Here is a 17,318-nt window from a genome sequence, read left to right as displayed (position 1 = left end):
CGGCCACGCTGAGGATTAGCTGCCTGATTCCTCTGGGGCGGAGGAGCCGAACGAGGCGGGCGCAGCTGCTGCTCTGCCTCAGTTTCCCTTTGTTGAGCGCAGGCCATGAGTGCAGGGAAGGTCTTCTTGGTGGCAAGGGGGCAGGCGGTTGGAAGGCTGATCCCCTCCATTCCCCCATCTGTCCCCCAGGGTGAAGGTGTCCTCTCGGCACAGCCCACAGCCCCCTGCGATGACAAGGTGCAGTCTCTGGAGCCCCATGTGGGGCTCGATCTCGGGTCTCCAGGATCACGCCCTGGGCGGAAGGCGGCCCTCAACCGCTGAGCCACCCGGGGATCCCCTCCAGCTGAGCATTTAATAGCAGGGAAAGAAGAGCTGGGGATAGTTTACAGCTGCGTTGAAGCTTCCAGGCATCCACCCTTGTGCCCATGCGCAGAGCGCCTCACGGTCCCTGCTGTGCCTGGATCTGCTGTCCCTGGCTTTGAGACCTTGAGCCCAAGGGCCCCTGCTGGGTGACCTGGGCAAGTGACTCACCGCGTCTGTGTCTCAGGAGCACCATCGGCAGCCCCGGCGGTGCCTGTGAGGGGGGCCTCCTCTGATGGATCGATGAGCCTGCCCTGTCCCCACCCCTCCGCGGCCTGCGTGGCTGCTGCCTCAGCACGTTGGCTGGACTCTGGACTCTGGGTCCTCAGGGCCAAGGAGGCCGGGAGCCCGTTGGTCTGGGGCCCTCTGGGTGTCGGCTCTGTACAGATCTGGGAAGGGCTGGAAGCCAGCTGGAGAGGGGTGCCCAAGCTTCCCTGCCTAGGGTCTCCGAGGGAGTGTGGGTGTGGGGAGCCCTGGGGTTTCTGTGGCACCCAGGAAGGGGCACAGGGCGCCCGGTGCCACCGAGCAGCCTCCCAGGCCTTTCTAACCAGCTCAGGGGAGCCAGATTCGTGGTCCCTGTGGCTGCTTCTGTGATGACCCAGATGCCTGGGGTCCTGGGGGCCCTGGGGGGCCCCCCTCGTGAGGTGTCCTAGCTGCAATATTTTTAAATGGCTTGAGCCCCCATTCTAAAAATGTCGGGAAGCCCAGGGTCCTCCGTCCGTAAGTACCTCTGGGGCTGGGATCTCAGGGGGCCTAGGTTTCTCCTCCTGCCTCCTCTCCCACCCATGCCCTCTATGCTGGGCAGCTCCCCGATCCCCTCCGCCCCGGGACTACCCACACGACACTAGGTGGAGTCACTGACTTTATGGAAGGTTTGGGGTGCCCGAGGGGCCCTCTCTGTGCCTTCTCCCCATCCTCCAACATGGCCTGAGAGACCCACTTCCTCTGGATTTATTAAGAAGAACAATTTCCCTTCCCCCCTGCTGGCTCCAGGCTGGTGCCCAGGCCGAGCACAGCCTGTAGCCCTGGGAGCGTCCCCTCGGGCCACCCAGCGGCGGGACAGCTCAGGCGGCAGGTGGGCCAGGGCAGCTGCCCATCCCCGGCCCCGGGCTTCTGTGTGAGTCTGGATGGCACATCACCGAGTGACAGCCTCTCCTCTGCGTCCACCGGGTCGCCGGCTTTGTCTGCAGAACTGCCAGGGGTGGGGGCTCCCAGGTCCCAGGCGCCCTGCCCTTTGGGGAAACTGGTTGCCCACTGGCGTGGCTTTGCCCGCAGAGCCCCTGTGATGAACCGACTCCACCCCGGGGGCCTGGCGATCCGGCTCTGCGGCTGCTCCGCCTTTGGGGCAGGGCTGCAGGGCCCCAGAGGGCTGCAGGGCACCGGCTGGGCCCTGGGCCCGGTCCCCGCGTGAGCTCCTCACCGGCGCCCCCGGAGCCTCTGGCAGCGGCTCGGGCGGATTCACTGGCGGCAGCTCCGCCCCGGGCCCCCACCGCCACCGCCACCGCCACCGCCACATGGTGCTCTTAAGCCGCATCTCTCCTTGGCTATCGTTTGCATAAATAATAATAATAAAACCCGCCACTCCCACCTTCCCGTGGGACCAGAGCCACGATGTGCGTGGGGGGCTGGCCGTGGCCGTGGCTCCGTCACCGGGCTGGGCCCGAGGCTGCGGGGCTGGGGAGCGGGCGCCTCCGGGGAGACCCACGGTTGGTCCCGGGCTTCCCCAGCGCCAAGGGTACGCCCAGGGGGGCTCCGGCTTCGTGCTGTCAGGACCCCGGCCTGTGTGGGCGCTGGTGGCAAGTGCCGAAGCTCTGATCAGCTCGAGTAGGCGGCCCTGGGGTCCCTTTAGACCAGAGGGTGCGATTGAAAACACTGGGCACCTTCCTGGAGGCCTGGGGGTGGCGGTGGGGGTGCCCTAGGGAGGGCAGGTGAGGACTGGGGGTGGCAGCGTCACAGGGGCAACTGCCTGTCATTCAGATGCTCACCAGGCGGGAGACCTGTTTCTGGACCGGGGGGTGGTGGGGAGGGACTAACAGAATCAGATGGTAATGTCAGCTTCAAGGTCGGGACGAGGGCACATCGGGCATCCTGTCCCTGAGAGATGGCATGCCTGTTGCTCCCCATGGTGACACACCCCATATCTGCTACCTGAGCCCCGTTGGGCTGGGTGCAGGGACAGGGGCTCAAGGGCACTCCAGCGGGAACCACATATTCATATTTAACATCTAGCTCCGGCTGGCACCTGTGCCCTGTCATCTGGGCCCCCACCCCGACATGGTTACCAGTGTCCTGGGGGAAGAGAATGAGGGTGTCCAGCAAGGGACACCACCTCCAATGAGGGACATCCCCTCCCCACTTGCTCACTTCCATTTCTTAGAGTTTAGTGTGTCTGCCTCAGTGGATTTGTGGATAATGTGGTCTAATTTTAAACAAACGAATCCTCCAAAACAATCAAGTAGCTTCTGAAAGAGCTCGGTAAAGAAACTGCAAATAATACGGATAATCCCCACGGGGTAAGCAACCACAGAAGTGGCAGTTCTGACATGTCCCCCCTCCTGACACAAGCTCATCATCCCCCCGGTGCAGACCTGATGAGAAATTAGCTCTAAGTTTTAAAAAAATAAACAAAACTGAACTGTTTGAAGCAACTCCACTGCCATCATTACTGGGGAAGCTTGCCCCGAGTGACAGGTGCCGAGAGAAGCTAGTCAACAGCAGCACGACATCCTCGCGGAAAAAAACAAAAAAACAAAAAAACAAAAAACAAAAAACACAAGCTTTCAGAACACGGAGACAAAACCCCCCCGCAATTCTTTTCCCAGGGATGCTTAAAGTTAGGTGCTTCTCAACTCAGTTACTTTTTGATATTTCCCTTAGCGATGATAAATATTTGGAAAGCTCTTTTAAAGTTTCTTGCATAATAGCATGAGACAAAAAAAAAAAAAAAAAACCTACCACCAGGCAAACACTTCGTTTTTCTCTGCCGCAGTAAAAATGGCAGAAACAATGAACAGAAAATGATCTGTCGACAAACCGAAAGGCATTTCTTTGTCAGCAAATACTGTTGAAAGATGTAGAGAAAACACTACCACAGATTGGAGGGAAGTGTTAGCGCAAATTACCCCGTGTGGGAGGCTTGCTGCACGGTGTCTACACAGCTCCGCTCGAGGTATCTGCTGGTTCTGGTCCCATAATGAAATACACAAACCATTTGCGTGTGTGAGTGTGTGTGAGTGTGAGTGTGTGTGTGTGTGTGTGTGAGAGAGAGAGAGAGAGAGAGAGAGAGTCAGGAAAGGAAACCTGTAGCAGAAAAGATAGGTGCCCAACAGTGGATGCTTTGTTTAATAAGAGCAATTGCAAAAATAATAAATAAATAAATAAATAAATAAATAAATAAATAAATAAATAAGAGCAATTGCAAACGGCGGGGGGTGGGGGGTGGGGGATGGGGGAGGACACAGCATTAGGGTACCCGACACCGAACAGCTACTGGGGAAGGATTTTTAAAGGCTTCTGGGCGAGGGAAAGGTGCAGAGGTAGCGGCAGCTCCCCAGCCCACGCACAGGCCCATCCCATCAACCCAATGCAGGAAAGAATTAGAAGCCAGAGGGACCATAAAATGCTGCAGGAGCCCCCAGGGGTGTTGACTTTAGAAAGTCAAGGTTGTTCTAGCAGACTTGAGTCTTTATGATACTTGGTAATAAGATGGGGTGTGACCAGGGAAACTTCCAGACCACACAGGACGAGTCATCTTGATGGCAAAGAATTGAAAAGGGCTGTCGTGGAGTCCCCTCCCTCTCTTTCCTCACAGCTTTTCCTCCTTAAACACGGAGGAGGAGACATTTCTTGAGGAGACAAGAGCTGTTTTAGGCACCCAGTAAAATTATTAGAAAAATAGATTCACCTTCGCTGCATCTGCCTCTTCCAGGTAAAGTGTAATTTTTAAATGTAATTTCTGTGCTGAAAAATCCATTCTTTTAAAGTGTACAATCCGTGGTTTTTAGGATAGTCAAAGTGGTGCAATCGTTACCACTAACTCCAGAATAACCTGCTTTTTAAAACTGTAGAGTTTTACATTAAAAAATTTTTATTTTGTTTAAGTAAACTCTACCCTCAACATGGGGCTTGAACTTAACGACCTTCAAAATCAAGAGTCGCACCCTCGACCCACTGAATCATCCAGGCCCCCCTAAACCTGTAGAGTTTTAAAATGTAGAGTTTCCTTGGACTTTGAACCCATTTATGAAACATAAACATTCGGCACCTTCCCACTGGTTTGTAAGACCAACTCGTTGACAACAGGGAAGACAGAAATGTAACAGCTGGATTTGATCAAATCTTTGCATAACTGGTGGATGGAGTTTAAAAATGAATATGATGGTTTAGCAAGCCTAGCTAATCGTGCCCTTTTTCCATGCAGCTCCCATATTTTTGTGACAGCCACTAAGATCCAGAATTGAAATAAACTGCCCTGAGGGCCGTGCCTTCAAATTGATGTTTTACAGTGCAAAATCAAGAGTTTAGTAAATAAGAATTATAACAACTCAGTATGGTGACAGATGGTAACTAGACTTACTGTGGGGGCCCATTTCTCATTGTATATGTCTATCGAATCACCGTGTTGGACACCTGAAACTAATACAATCGGGTATGTCAATTATTCCTCAATTTTTAAAAAGATTTTAGTAAATAAGAAAGCATACTCAATCATATTGATATTTCCAGTGAGAGCAAAATGCTTTTTTGCACCTTTGCAAATGTACAAATAAATCTGTAATTTTGTAAAATTTATTTAAAAATACAGTTGATGTCATTTTCATAAATTCTTTTCAGTGTTCCCCGAGGGAGGGGAGTTAGATACTCAACAAGCACAGCTCTAAGGGAGGGGGTGCTCCGGAATATTTTTGGATGGAGGTCAGAAATGTTTGGAGTCTGCACCTCCTCTCTGGTTTCCCAGCTCCCACCTCTACCCTCTTCCTACAAACAAAACAAAACAAAACAAAACAAAACAAAACTCTGATCCCTGAAATAATCAGAGTGGTATTTTCTAAGAGTCAGGTCATGTTATGTATGCCCCTGCTCAAATCCTTTCCAATCATATACCACACTTTGGGTCAAGCTCCCAACCCTCATCATCCCTCAGGTTTCACTCCCTACTCTGTGCCACCCGCACTCTGATCCAGCTATTAGTCTGGAAGAACACTTGCTGATCGCTGCCTCAGGGCCTTTGCACAGCTGTTCCTTCTGCCTTGCTCATGGCCTCCTTTCCTTGTCTTTGCTCCATGGTCTGCTCCTCAGGCAGCCCCTCCCTGACTTCCTGATCTGAATTGTCCACCCCACCCCCTCACTCACAGACTACTTCTGTGCTCCCACACACTAATGATTTTTCTTTCTAGAACATATCACAACTGGCATTACTCTGCATAACAGTTTATTTGATTATTGTTTTGTCCCTCTCAGTAGCATAGAGGCGCGGGGAGGAGAGGGAATTTCCTCACAGACATGCTCCTTGGATCTCCCAGCCTGGAATGGGCACTGGGGGGTGAACATCAGTAGCTAAGTGACTTGGGACCTCTCTCCCACTCTGGGTCAGCATGTCCTGTGTGCAATAGTAGGCTGGGCCCCCAGGAGGTGCCCAAGGTGGGTGGTACCGCACCCCGGCCCGCAGCCTCCTCAGCCAGCAAGGGGCCTGCAGGGCGTGTTGCGGGGTGACAGGAAGCCACCCCTTTCCAGTCACGGTGACATGCCCGAGTCCTCGGGTCCCCAAGGTGCTGTGGAGACTGTGGCCAAGAAACATGTGTACTGCGGGGTCTGGGCGAGTGGTGGCCCCGTGAGGGACGCCTCCAGGATGGGGCTCACCTGGTCCCCTGCCAGGGCTCTCTGCAGGGCAGGGCCTGGTGGTCGGAGCCGCCCCACCCCGCACCCCCACCCGACCCCGTCCTCACCCTGGCGCTGAGGCTGGGGGTGGGGAATCGAGAACAGCTCAGGGGGACGGTGGGTGCCAGGGGAAGCCTCCACTACGGGCGAGGGTCTGGGGGCGGGGTCCGCGCTGGGGGCTCCCGGGACGGAGCCGGGAGCGGAATAGGAGTGGGCGGGGCCCGGGATGGGGCGGGGCGGGGCCCGGGATGGGGCGGGGCGGGGGCGCTCAGGGCTCGGCCTACGCCAGCAGCGCGAGCAGCAGCGCCCCGGTCAGAAGCTGCAGCATCAGCTGCGCGGCGGGGCCGGGGAGCGCGGCATCGGTGGGGGTGGGGGTGCGGGTGGGGGTGCGGGTGGGGGTGCGGGTGGGGGTGGGCGCGGCCGAGGGCTGCAGGTTGCAGTCGGCGTAGGGCTCGAGGCAGGCGGCGAAGGCCATGACGTGCGCCACGAAGCTCTGCTCCTGCACGCCGTGCACCAGGTGCGCCTGCGGGCCGCGCGCGAACACCGCCACGTCCTCGCCGCCGTGGGTCTCGGAGTCCAGGGGCACCGCGGCCTGCGGCTTGTATGCGGGGTCCCCTGGCGGGGCGGGGAGGGGGGCTTCAGGGCCGGCAGGGCGGGCGGCCTCCCCATCCGGGTTCCCCCGCCGTGCCCCCCCCCCGCCCCCAGCGCCCCCCAGCCCGAGCCGGGGTGCTCACTGCTCTCGGCGTCGGAGACGTTGGGCCGGGGGACCCCGCTGAGCGCGAAGCCGGGGCCGTTGCCATACAGGATGGAGGTGTAGGTCTTGTTGTCTTTGGCCATGCTGGGGGCCAGCCCTGCGGGGAGGAGGGGCCTGCGAGCACCCGACCGGCCGCGGCGACGGGGCCCCCGCGTGCCAGACCCAGGCTGCCCACCCACTGGCCCAGTCCTCACAGGAGCCCCACGCGGCATTGCTACTACCCCACTTGACAGGCGAGGAAACTGAGACCCTGAGCCATTTCTGCCACCCGACTCGTGGACAGCACCTGCCCCCTCCCTGGGCCTACCGAAAACGGAGCTCCCTCGCAGGGTGTAGCCCCCGAAGGAGAACACGTGAGAGTGGTCGGCGGTGACCAGGGTCAGTGTGTCCCTCTCGCTCGTGAGCTGGCCCGCCTTGTCAATGGCGGAATCGAACATGACGGCCTCCGTCAGGGCCAGGTAAGCTGTGCCGTCGTGATGACCGTGGTCGATGCGGCCTCCTGCAAGCAGGGCCCGGGCAAGGTGGCCAGTGCCCCACCTGCCCCGACCGTCCCCACTCCTGTGCTCAGCAACGGCTGCCGCTCACCTTCCACAAAGAGGTAGAAGCCCTTGGGGTTCCTGCTCAGCAGCCTCAGGGCCGCCTCTGTCATCTCCATCAGGGATGGGTCCTGGATTCCGTCTCGGTGGACATCATATTTGGTGTCTCCTGGCTCAAAGAGGCCTGCGGGAAAGGGGTTCCGGTGGTGACTGGCTGGGGAGACGGGAGGGCCAGGGGCGTGGACCCCTGTGTCCATGCTTGGCTCTCTGAGGACTCGGGAAGCCAGGCAGGAAAGTGGGGGCGTCTGGGGTCATTACCCATGAGGTGTGTCACAGAGGCGTCCTGGGATGCCTGAATGAGCGCCGTGCGATTCCACACATACCGGGCACCCTGGGAGGGGCAGAAGCGAGCCTCAGTCAGAGCCCTCCGAGCCTTGTCCCTGTTGTATCCCTGGCGCCCACAGGCCCCCATCACCTGGTACTTGGCCTGCCATTCCTGCACCAGGTTCCGCCCGTCCAACCGGATTCCGTTCTGTTTGGCGTCAGTTGGATACTCAGGATCCGGAGTCCCCTTGGGAAACATGTACTTTCGGCCTCCGCCCAGGATCACCTGTAGCCAAAGGATTGGGGAGGAGGGCTTGGGGCCTGGCTTGCCCTTTGCTCCCTCCTCAGACAGCCATAGCTCCCCTACCAGGTCTGTGGGTGTGGCCTGGGTCCAGCTGTACCACCTCCACACCGTCCCCCCCTCGGCCCCCGCAATTCCCCAAGATCTGGGAGACCCCGCCAGGCCCCAGAGCTAGGCTGTCAGTTGCCTGGGACTATGGCCCGTGCATGCCCCCTCCCCACCCTTGGGGTCCCACATCAATTTCCATGTTGGAGATGAGCTGCTGGGCGATGTCCTGGCATCCGTCCTCCAGCGCCTTGGCAGGCATGTTGGCGTCCGAGTACCAGTTGCGGTTTACTACGTGTGCGTAGGTGCCGGCTGGCGAGGCATGCTGCACTCTCGTGGTGGTCACCACCCCCACAGACTTCCCTGAGGGGGCAGAGGTCAGGGTGAGCCCCTGAGGTCTCTAATCCTGCCTCTGCCCACTAAGCTGGCCCCAAGCTCACCTGCTTTCTTGGCCCGGTTCATCACGGAGATGACCTCATTGCCACGTGTCGTGTTGCACTGGTTAAAGCGGGCGGCCGCGCTCACACCAATGGTCTGGTAGTTGGCCTTGACCCCGCACAGGTAGGCCGTGGCTGTGCCTGCGCTATCTGGCACCTGTCTGTCCACGTTGTAGGTCTGGGGAACAGAGACACCCTCAGCTCTGTCATGACACCATCAGACGGCCAAGATCCTGACCCAGGCCCCAGGGCCCACCCTCACTGCGCTGGTGGGGAGCATCCTGAGGCCACCCTGCCCTTACCTTGGACAGAGCCAGGTATGGAAATTGGTCCATGGCCAGGGGTGTCTCAGGTCCCAGATTGTCATTAATTTGCCCTTTGAGGATCCGAGTGGCCGTCACTGTGGGCACCCCCATCCCTGAAGGAGCACACCTCGTCAGGCCTGAGTCCTCAGCATTGCTCTGTGTCCACTGGCAGCCCTGGGTGCCAGGGTGTGGGAGCCCACAGGGCACGGACAGGCCTTGCACACTCACCATCCCCCAAAAAGAGAATGAGGTTCTTAGCAGCTGTCTGGATGGGCTGCAGCTTCTTAGCGGCGTCCAGGGCCTGGGCCGCCTGGCGGTTCCAGAAGGCTGGGTCCTCCTCCTCAGCTGGCCAAGGGGAGAGTGGAGGTCAGGTCGGTGTTTGGGGGAGTGCCCCAGGTGTGTGTGTGGGGGGAAGCTGGGAGGTGCCTCCTTACCTGGGATGATGCCAAGGGCCAGCCGTGGCCTCAGGCCCAGCAGCAGCAGCAGCAGCAGCACCCGGGCCCCCTGCATGGCTGTGGGATGGCAGGGGCGCGGCAAAGCCAGGACTGCGGCAGGCTGGGACCCCGGCGGGGCCAGAGCTAGGGTACCAGCTGCCGTACCAGCCAGCGGGCCTTTAGTCGGGGCAGGACTTTGTCCCTGGCTGTAAAAGTCTCCATGTCCCTCCCATTGTCCCCGGTGGCCACCCTGACCCCGCCCCTGCCCTGTGACTCTAAGTCCGCTGGCAGAAGGGATATGGCAAGGTGTGGCCGAGCAAGCCTCGGGGCAGGGGTCCTGGAAGAGGCAGGTGTGTCCACACGGGATAATCCCAGCAGCCTCCCCAGGGTGGGGTGGGGACCAGGGGGCACACCCCCTGTGGGTCAGGAGCATTGCAGGGCCCCGTGGGGGCTGCTCCTGACCCTTTGCTCACACGGTCTCGTGGAGAACCATTACTCCTTCGTGCACCGCATTTGTTCAGTGTTTTCTGAAAGCCAGCTTTCTCTGGCCGGGCTCGGTTCTGGGTGCTGAGAGGAGGGGATGGGGTGTGAAGCACACAGCCTGGGCCAGCGGCCTGGGTTTGGCTTCCTTTTTTTTTTTTAATTTTTAATTTTATTTATGAGTCACACACACACACACACACAGAGGCAGAGACACAGGCAGAGGGAGAAGCAGGCTCCATGCACCGGGAGCCCGACGTGGGACTCGATCCCGGGTCTCCAGGATCGCGCCCTGGGCCAAAGGCAGGCGCTAAACCGCTGCGCCACCCAGGGATCCCTGGGTTTGGCTTCCTGATGCTGCTGAGGCCCAGTGACACGGGAAAGGTGGGGTGGCCTGGCTCTGACCAGGCTTGGTGTGGGCAGGTGGGGGAGGTGCTGGGCTCAGAGGGCACCCCGGAGGCCGGACCCAGAGTTCCCGTGCTGTGGAAAAGGGTGGGACTGATGGTGACAGAGCAGAACCTTGTCTGTGCGTCCAGTTACTGAGAACCGGGCGGGCCTTGTGCGGGGTGTGTGCTTGTGCGTGTGTCTGGGGGGGGCGGGGAGGGAGGCCCAGTGTACGTGAGGTTGATCTCTGCTCCCTTGGACAGGCAGACAGAACGCAGGGGTGAGTCTCTCCTCTCCACGGGCCGCGCACACCCACAGGTGTAGCTTCTGTTAGGGAGCTAAGAGGCTTCAGTAGCCAGGCTGGTGCGGGGACACCTGGGTGCCTCAGGGGTTGAGCGTCTGCCTTCGGCCCAGGGCGTGATCCCGGGTCCCAGGAGCGAGTCCCACATCGGGCTCCCTGCATGGAGCCTGCTTCTCCCTCTGCCTGTGTCTCTGCCTCTCTCTGTGTGTCTCTCATGAATAAATAAATAAAATCTTAAAAAAAAAAAACAAAAGCATCCCTCCGATCCAGCAATCGCACTTCTGGGTGATATCCCAAAGAATTCAGAGCAAGGTCTAGAAGAGATATTTGCACTCCCTCGTTCATAGCAGCATTGTTCACAATAGCCAAAAGGGGCAAGCAGCTCTGGTGCCCATCGCCAGGTGAGCGTGTAAACAAGGTGTGCTCCATCCATGTCATGGAATATCATTCAGCCTTAAAAAGGCGGGCATCCTGTCGCCTGCTACACCATGGATGAACTTGGGGACATGATGCTAAGTGAAATAAGCCAGTCACAGAAGGACAAACGCTGAGTGACTCTACTCAGACTAGGAATCTAAAGTTGTCAGGTGGGTAGAGCCGGTTGCCAGGGGCCAGGAGGAGGAGGCGGCCCGGGAGGGGGTCGTTTAGTGGGCACAGAGTTCCAGTTCTGAAGAAGGAAACATTCTGGAGAGCTGCCCTACAACGGTGTGAATACGCTTACCTCTCCTGAACCAGACACAAACGGTCACGATGGTAAATTTTATGTTGTGCTTTTCATCACGATTTTTAAAATATTCAAAAAAGAAACACCTTCGTCCTGGCTCCACCCAACCCAGTGGGCCATGTAGCTCCCTTGGGGCGGGGGGTTGGGTCCTCCCTGCCCAGCCCCACTCTGCTCAAGCAGAGCTTTCCTGGGTTCCCCTCCCCTGACCTCCTCCCACCCGCTCACCAACCACACTGTCCTGGCTGTCCCCTAAATCTCTGGAGAGGTACCACCTTGGGAGGGAAACTTCCAGGCCTCTGAATGGCCCCCAGAGCTCCCTCTGTTCCCTGTAGTCTTGCTGTATTAGGCTAAAGTTCAGGGAAATACTAATCCCTGGGCAGGTCCTTAATTAATTAGTTGGTTCTTTTTACCAGGCTGTAGGTGAAAGGTTATGCCAAGATTAGTCGGCCTTCCAGGAATTCCCCATATCCTTTTCCAATTGGATTTTTTTTTTTTTATTTTTTTTTAGAGAGATATCAAGCAAGAGAGTGCATGTGCAGGCAGGTGGAGGGGCAGAGGCAGAGGGAGGCTCTTCAGCAGCTCCACCCCCAGTGCAGAGCCTGATGAGGGGCTCAAGATCACGACCTGAGCTGAAACTAAGAGTCAGACGCTTAACGACTGGGCCACCCTGGGCCACCCAGGCGCGCCCCTCCTCCATACCTTTTTCAATCAAAATTTTTGACCTAACTTGTCGACTCACATGCAATTGTGAGAAAAAATACAGAGATCCCTTGTGTGGTACCCAGTTTCCCCCAAAGGTACAAAATCCACAGACTTTCAGATTTCTATTCGGATGTCCCCCCTTTTACGTGGACTCCTTTGTGCGGCTGTGTGGGCTCTACGCTATCTGGTCCCCTGCATGGGCTCATGTGAACTCCACTCACTGTAGTTGAGATACTGAGCAGCTCCAACCCCACGCGCTGGCACAGATGCTTTATAACCGCCCCTCCCTCCCACACCCCTGCTCAGTCTCTAACCCCTCTCCTGCATTTCTAAAATTTTGTCAATTCAAGTAAGTTACATACATGGCATCATATGGTCTCTGGGGGTTGGCTCTTTCTCACTCAGCATACTTCCCTGGAGATTCATTCATCCAAACACGGATCAGTAGCTGGCTCCTTTGTATGACTGAGTGTCTTCTGTGGGATGAGTAGACCACAGTGTTTAACCCTTCACATGGCCAAGGACAGACACCTGTGCTGATTCCAGTTTGGGGGATTATAAATAAAGCTGCTGTGAATATTCACTCAGGCTTTTTTTTTGGGGGGGGGGGACATACGTTTTCATTTCTCTGTAATAAAATGCCAGGAGTGCAGCTGCACTTCTTATGGTGGCGTTAAGTAATCATCAATTGTGATCAGCCTTGGTTTCTTGTGAATTTTGTCATGTGCCTGAGTGGGACTGACCCCATGTCACTGGCAGGAAACAAAGCAGGTCTGTCCACATTCAAAACCTGCAGCTATGACCTGGCTGTGCGGGAGCTGCCAGGGCACCCTGCCTCCTTGAGTCAGGCAGGCACCTTTGGGTGCCTGAGTCACCTGTGATGACATCTGCTTATAGTCCTTCTCCCAGGACCCAGGATTACAGGTCCGCAGGCAGCAAGGTCTTTCTGGTGTGGAGTGAGAGATTACCTCTGGGGTAATCTGTGCAGCCTGCAGTCTGGCTGTCCTCGTCTGCTCCCTGGGAAGGAAGGGCTTGTCCTGTAGGGCCCCATCGGGAGCTCAGGCACCCTCCACCATCATCCTCATTTACCACCGGAGGCTGTCCAGGCCGTGTCCCAGCCCTGAGCACCGGGTGCATGTCGGCCCTGCCAGGGGCAGGGTGATGCTGGGCCCACCCCCGGAGCAGCTGCTGCCAACCCACGGATGGTATATGGCTTCTTCTTGCCTCCTGCCCTCCTGCCCTCCCGATGACACCCCCCTTGGGAACTATAGTGAGGCCCTGCCACTCAGGGGGAGCGGGGCAGGAGCTGGGAACGACTGCCGATCATCAAAAGACAACACCCCTCAGCACAATGGGGAGCACTTTGGGGAAACGGAGGCATCTCCTTCTAGGGGCCAGTTTCTCTCATTTGAGCCTCCCACCAGCCCTGTAGCAAAGGTAGGAGTGTCTCCACTCAGGCTGGGATGCTGGGAGCAAACACAGTTGGGTTTTGCCCTCTTTTTTCATGGGTAGCCCTCATGGGATCAGGGAGTAGGAAGGCTCCTGAAGGCCCGCCTGGCAGGCAGGAGGGAGGGCACGGGTGAGCAATGGGGGCAGAGGCATTATCTCAGCTCCACTCAGCCACAGTGGCAGTGCTTGACCCTCCCTGCACTTTTCTTTTCTTTTCTTTTTTTAGATTTATTTATTTGAGAGAGAGAGAGAGAGAGAGAGAGAGAGAGAATGCTTATTCAGGGGAGAGGGGCAGAGGGAGAGGAAGAGAGAATCTCAAGCAGACTTCCTGCTGAGGGAGGAGCCCAACTTGGGGCTCCATCTCATGACCCTGAGATAAGACCTGAGCTGAAACCAAGAGTCAGAAGCTCAATCAACTGCCCACCCAGGCACCCCCCTCCCCACCCTTCTGATGACATGTCTCCCCTCTGGCCAGTTCTGGGGCCAGCCCACCTATCTCTCCTCCTGGCCCAAGCGGGGGTGCCATCAAGAAAGTCACGGGGCCTGCGCCACTCACGGAACAGTTCGCCGCTTTGTGGCCTGGGGAACTGATGGACCACGAAGGACACTCAGCTGAGAGCAACAGGCTCAGCCAGGGTCACAGTCTCCGTGAGACAGATCTTAGAGGCAGCAGGGGAGGGAGCAGCCCCCAGCCTTTCTTTGCAGCTATGGTGCGTGTCTGGGGTCCCTGCTGCACGCCCAGAGACTGAGGCCCTGCCCTTCCCCAGGAGTAGAGGGGCGCGGACCAGAGAACAGCCCCAGGAGGGGGTGCCTCTGGAAGGAAGCAGCAACAGCACAGACCTTGGGGGCACCCATGGGGCCATGGAGGGGAAGGTTTGCCGAGGTCCCTTCCGGGGCTCAGTGGAGGGGTGTGCCTCTGAGGCTGGAGCTCAAGTGCGCACTGGGGCACACCCCAGAACCCCAGGGGTTCCGCTGTACCCAGTCACTTGGGAATCCCCTCACACTGGGCATTTTGACCTGCACGGGGGTCAGCACCAGCTCTGTGTCCGGGGCCAGAGTGAGGTTGCAAAGCCCAAAGGCGGGCCCCAGAAGGCAAGCGTTAATAGAGGGAACCCCTTACCCCAGCCTTGGAAACTGAGGCCTGGGAGGAGCATGAAGGCCTGCGAACCTCATGAGGCCATTGCAGCCGCCCTCAGCGAGGGTCCTGCGGCACAACCCAGAAGCTGGGTAGCTCCTAGTTGTTCAAAGGAGATGATTTTGTTCAGTCGAAGTCTCTGGAGCACCGAGCTTATGTAAATCATCCTGGAGGTCTAGAGGATTCAAATCGGACCCAACCAGCTGGGGGCTTCCTGTCTAGAAGTGGGGGTGGGGTGGGAACCCTAAACCCAATTATGTTCCTGGACACTGTCCCAGGGGAAGAATCAAGGTTCCCTTGACCAGTGTCAGACCCCGTTGTGGGGGAGCAGGAAGTAATGCCAGGGTGGGGGGCATCCAGGCAGCATGGAAGCCTGGCCAGCCGGCTGGCGGGGTTGGGGCTGGGCCGGGCTTCGGGGGGCTGTGGGCAGAGTGGGGAGCACAGGCAGGAGCAGGTGAGGAGCCACTGGCAGAGGAGGGATGGACACGGTGGAGGGACGCTGGGACACTGCGTGGCTTTCTGTACTTTGGCCCCACGTGGGATCGTGGGATCATGGGATCGTGGGATCGGCTCTCTCCTCGGTGCCCACCCGCCTCGCTGGCTCCCTTCCTCATATCACCCACACCCCAAATCCCTCTCCTGTCACTGCCATTTGTCGGCCAGCCACCCTCCGGCCTGCCTCCCCGAGCTCCGGCCTCCCCTCCCACTGGACATTTCTTCATGCGGGATGATTATCATAAAGGTGTTCAGGGCGCAGGGTGGCTCAGTGGGTGAAGCGTCTGCCTTTGACTCAGGTCATGATCCCGGCCGGGGTCCCGGGATCGAGTCCCCATCCGGGAGCCTGCTTCTCCCTCTGCCTGCCACTCGCTCCTCCTGCTTGTGTGCTCTCTCTGATTCTCTCTCTCTCTCTTCCTCTGACAAATAAATAAATAAAATCTTAAAAACCAAACCAAACCAAAAAGGTGCTCAACGGCGGCAGAATAAACCACATTACAGATCTCCAGGCTGGCAAAGACCGGGAAGCCCACCCACAGCACCCTGGGGCCTGGGCTCAGTCTCCACCACTTCCAGTGGGTGCCCTTCTGCACTTAACCTCTCTCAAGCCTTCAGGTCCCCCTCTGTGAGATGTGAAGAACAGGACCCAGGTCCCAGGGCTGTCAGCGCAGGGCCTGACAGAGACAATTCTGGAGGGGGAGAGGAAGGGTGAAACCCTAACTTTTGTAAAAAGGCAGGTCTTGAACATAATTAAAGCTAGCTGAAAAAAATAAATAATAAATAAAGCTAGTGGAGTGTTTGAACACCAAGTGGCCAAATGTTAGACAAAGTGGGTCATTCCTAAAAAGCAAGTATTTATGATTAAGGTCTGTGTGGGCAAAAGCCTCCTTCTGGGCCATTCCGCTTACCTGTGTGGGGGGTGCCCAGGCACTGCCCTTCCCCAGGGGACCTTGGGTCACGTATCTTCGAGGTGGGGGGAGCGCAGAAAAGGAGACTGTCCACCAGCAGGGCAGCAAAGGCCACCGTATGCCCCTCCCATATGGTTCCTGGGGGCTCAGCGTGCTCCAGGTTGGCGGAGTGGGCTGCGGCCAGGCCTCCCCTCTGCCTGGGGAGGCGGGGGGGGGGTGAGGGCAGGGGCAGGTGTGGGGGTGCTGGCAGGTGGCTGTTCTCCCGTGGGGCTCAAGGTCGGTATCCTTAGGCTGACGCAGGGTGGAGGCAGGAATGGCTCCTCCGTGGCCCACAGGGGGTTTGGTCTGGATGAACAACGTGGGGGAGGGAAGGCTCACTCCTGTAACTGCATTCAGAACTTTAACTCTGGTTTCTGGATCCTGAGAACCAGGAGGGCCGTCTTATTCCAAGAGCAGCTTGGTTTGAAAATCTATGAAGGTGAAATCTCAAGGAGACATTTGGCTTCACGTTCTGTCTCGCATTTCCGTTTCTGTTGCTTCTTCAATATTTCCCTGCATGCTTTCCAGAACTGAGCAACAGACAATTTATGAACGTTAGAGAACACAACACAATTCACGAAACTGAGTAAAACAGCTTTAAGTAAAACAAATTCTTTAAATGGGACTTCCCCCCCCCAAAACTGCTTTCTATGTATTAAAAAAAACACCCCCAAACCATAAAAACTCGTAAAAAGAGGTTCAAAGAGATAATCTTGCAGGCTTTAAATATGTAACTGATTCAGATATGTGCAAATTCAAACTCCTCATTCCAAGTCCTTCATATACTCCCCCCGCCCACATCTCCAGAATCTTCTTTATTGCTGTGAAAGGCATCTTCTTCCTCCTCCCATTCAGCAGGGCTCACATCTTTCCTCTGCTGCAATACCCCTCTCAACTCCAATTGGCTCTGGAGTGTGCGACTGGGCCCACGAACCGGGCCTCAGCAGTGGGTGCCAGCCAGGGCCAGGGTTCAGGCCGTCCACAGAGCCACCGTGGAGCCTCACCTGCAGTTCTGTCCCCCTCCCCTTTGCAAATGCCACACGGCTGCTTCCTGGCTGGCTAGCTGCCCAGGGCCTCGTCCCTCGCCCTGGACTCCCTGCCTTGGCTCAGACAAGGGGCCACCAGGGCCCCTAGGGGCTCCCCTGAGGCCACCAGTGGACCCGTCCCCGCCAAAACTGCCCCCTGAGTCTTTCAGTAGAAGGCCTCAGGCACCATTTGAACTCACTGGGAGGATCAGCCACCTGTCAGCAGGAATTTTATCTCACTTACTGGAATGATGGACTGTTTAATATCCCTGTTGCTGAATGTACAAAAAGCCTTTTAAACCA

At 57.3% G+C, this 17,318-nt stretch overlaps 1 protein-coding gene across 1 annotated transcript; it reads right to left on the bottom strand.

The window, feature by feature from the left end:
• Positions 1–6,517: 6,517 nt before the first annotated feature.
• ALPI (alkaline phosphatase, intestinal) lies at positions 6,518–10,660 on the bottom strand. Its single transcript, XM_072797105.1, has 11 exons — positions 9,374–10,660; positions 9,168–9,284; positions 8,937–9,052; positions 8,638–8,812; positions 8,388–8,560; positions 8,003–8,137; positions 7,846–7,918; positions 7,577–7,711; positions 7,299–7,490; positions 6,972–7,088; positions 6,518–6,852 (listed from the first exon to the last, which is right to left on the bottom strand). Exons 1-11 carry the CDS (start codon positions 9,804–9,806, stop codon positions 6,518–6,520), a joined length of 2,001 nt encoding a protein of 666 aa, XP_072653206.1. The 5' UTR covers positions 9,807–10,660.
• Between the last annotated feature and the right edge of the window lie 6,658 nt (positions 10,661–17,318).

This window comes from Canis lupus, chromosome 24 (genome assembly GCF_048164855.1).
Source record: "Canis lupus baileyi chromosome 24, mCanLup2.hap1, whole genome shotgun sequence".
In the NCBI taxonomy this organism is placed as follows: Eukaryota; Metazoa; Chordata; class Mammalia; order Carnivora; family Canidae; genus Canis; species Canis lupus.
Note: the sequence above shows the minus strand (reverse complement) of the source record. Positions and strands in the feature narration are given on the sequence as shown.

Excerpts from the sequence above, each read along its gene's own strand:
- ALPI (XM_072797105.1), bottom strand. The coding sequence starts at position 9,806 with ATGCTCCTGACCCACAGGGGGTGTGCCCCCTGGTCCCCACCCCACCCT. Across the intron at positions 9,285-9,373 it reads GGCCCTTGGCATCATCCCAG|CTGAGGAGGAGGACCCAGCC; the intron begins GTAAGGAGGCAC and ends CCCCTTGGCCAG. Across the intron at positions 7,712-7,845 it reads CTCTGTGACACACCTCATGG|GCCTCTTTGAGCCAGGAGAC; the intron begins GTAATGACCCCA and ends CCTTTCCCGCAG.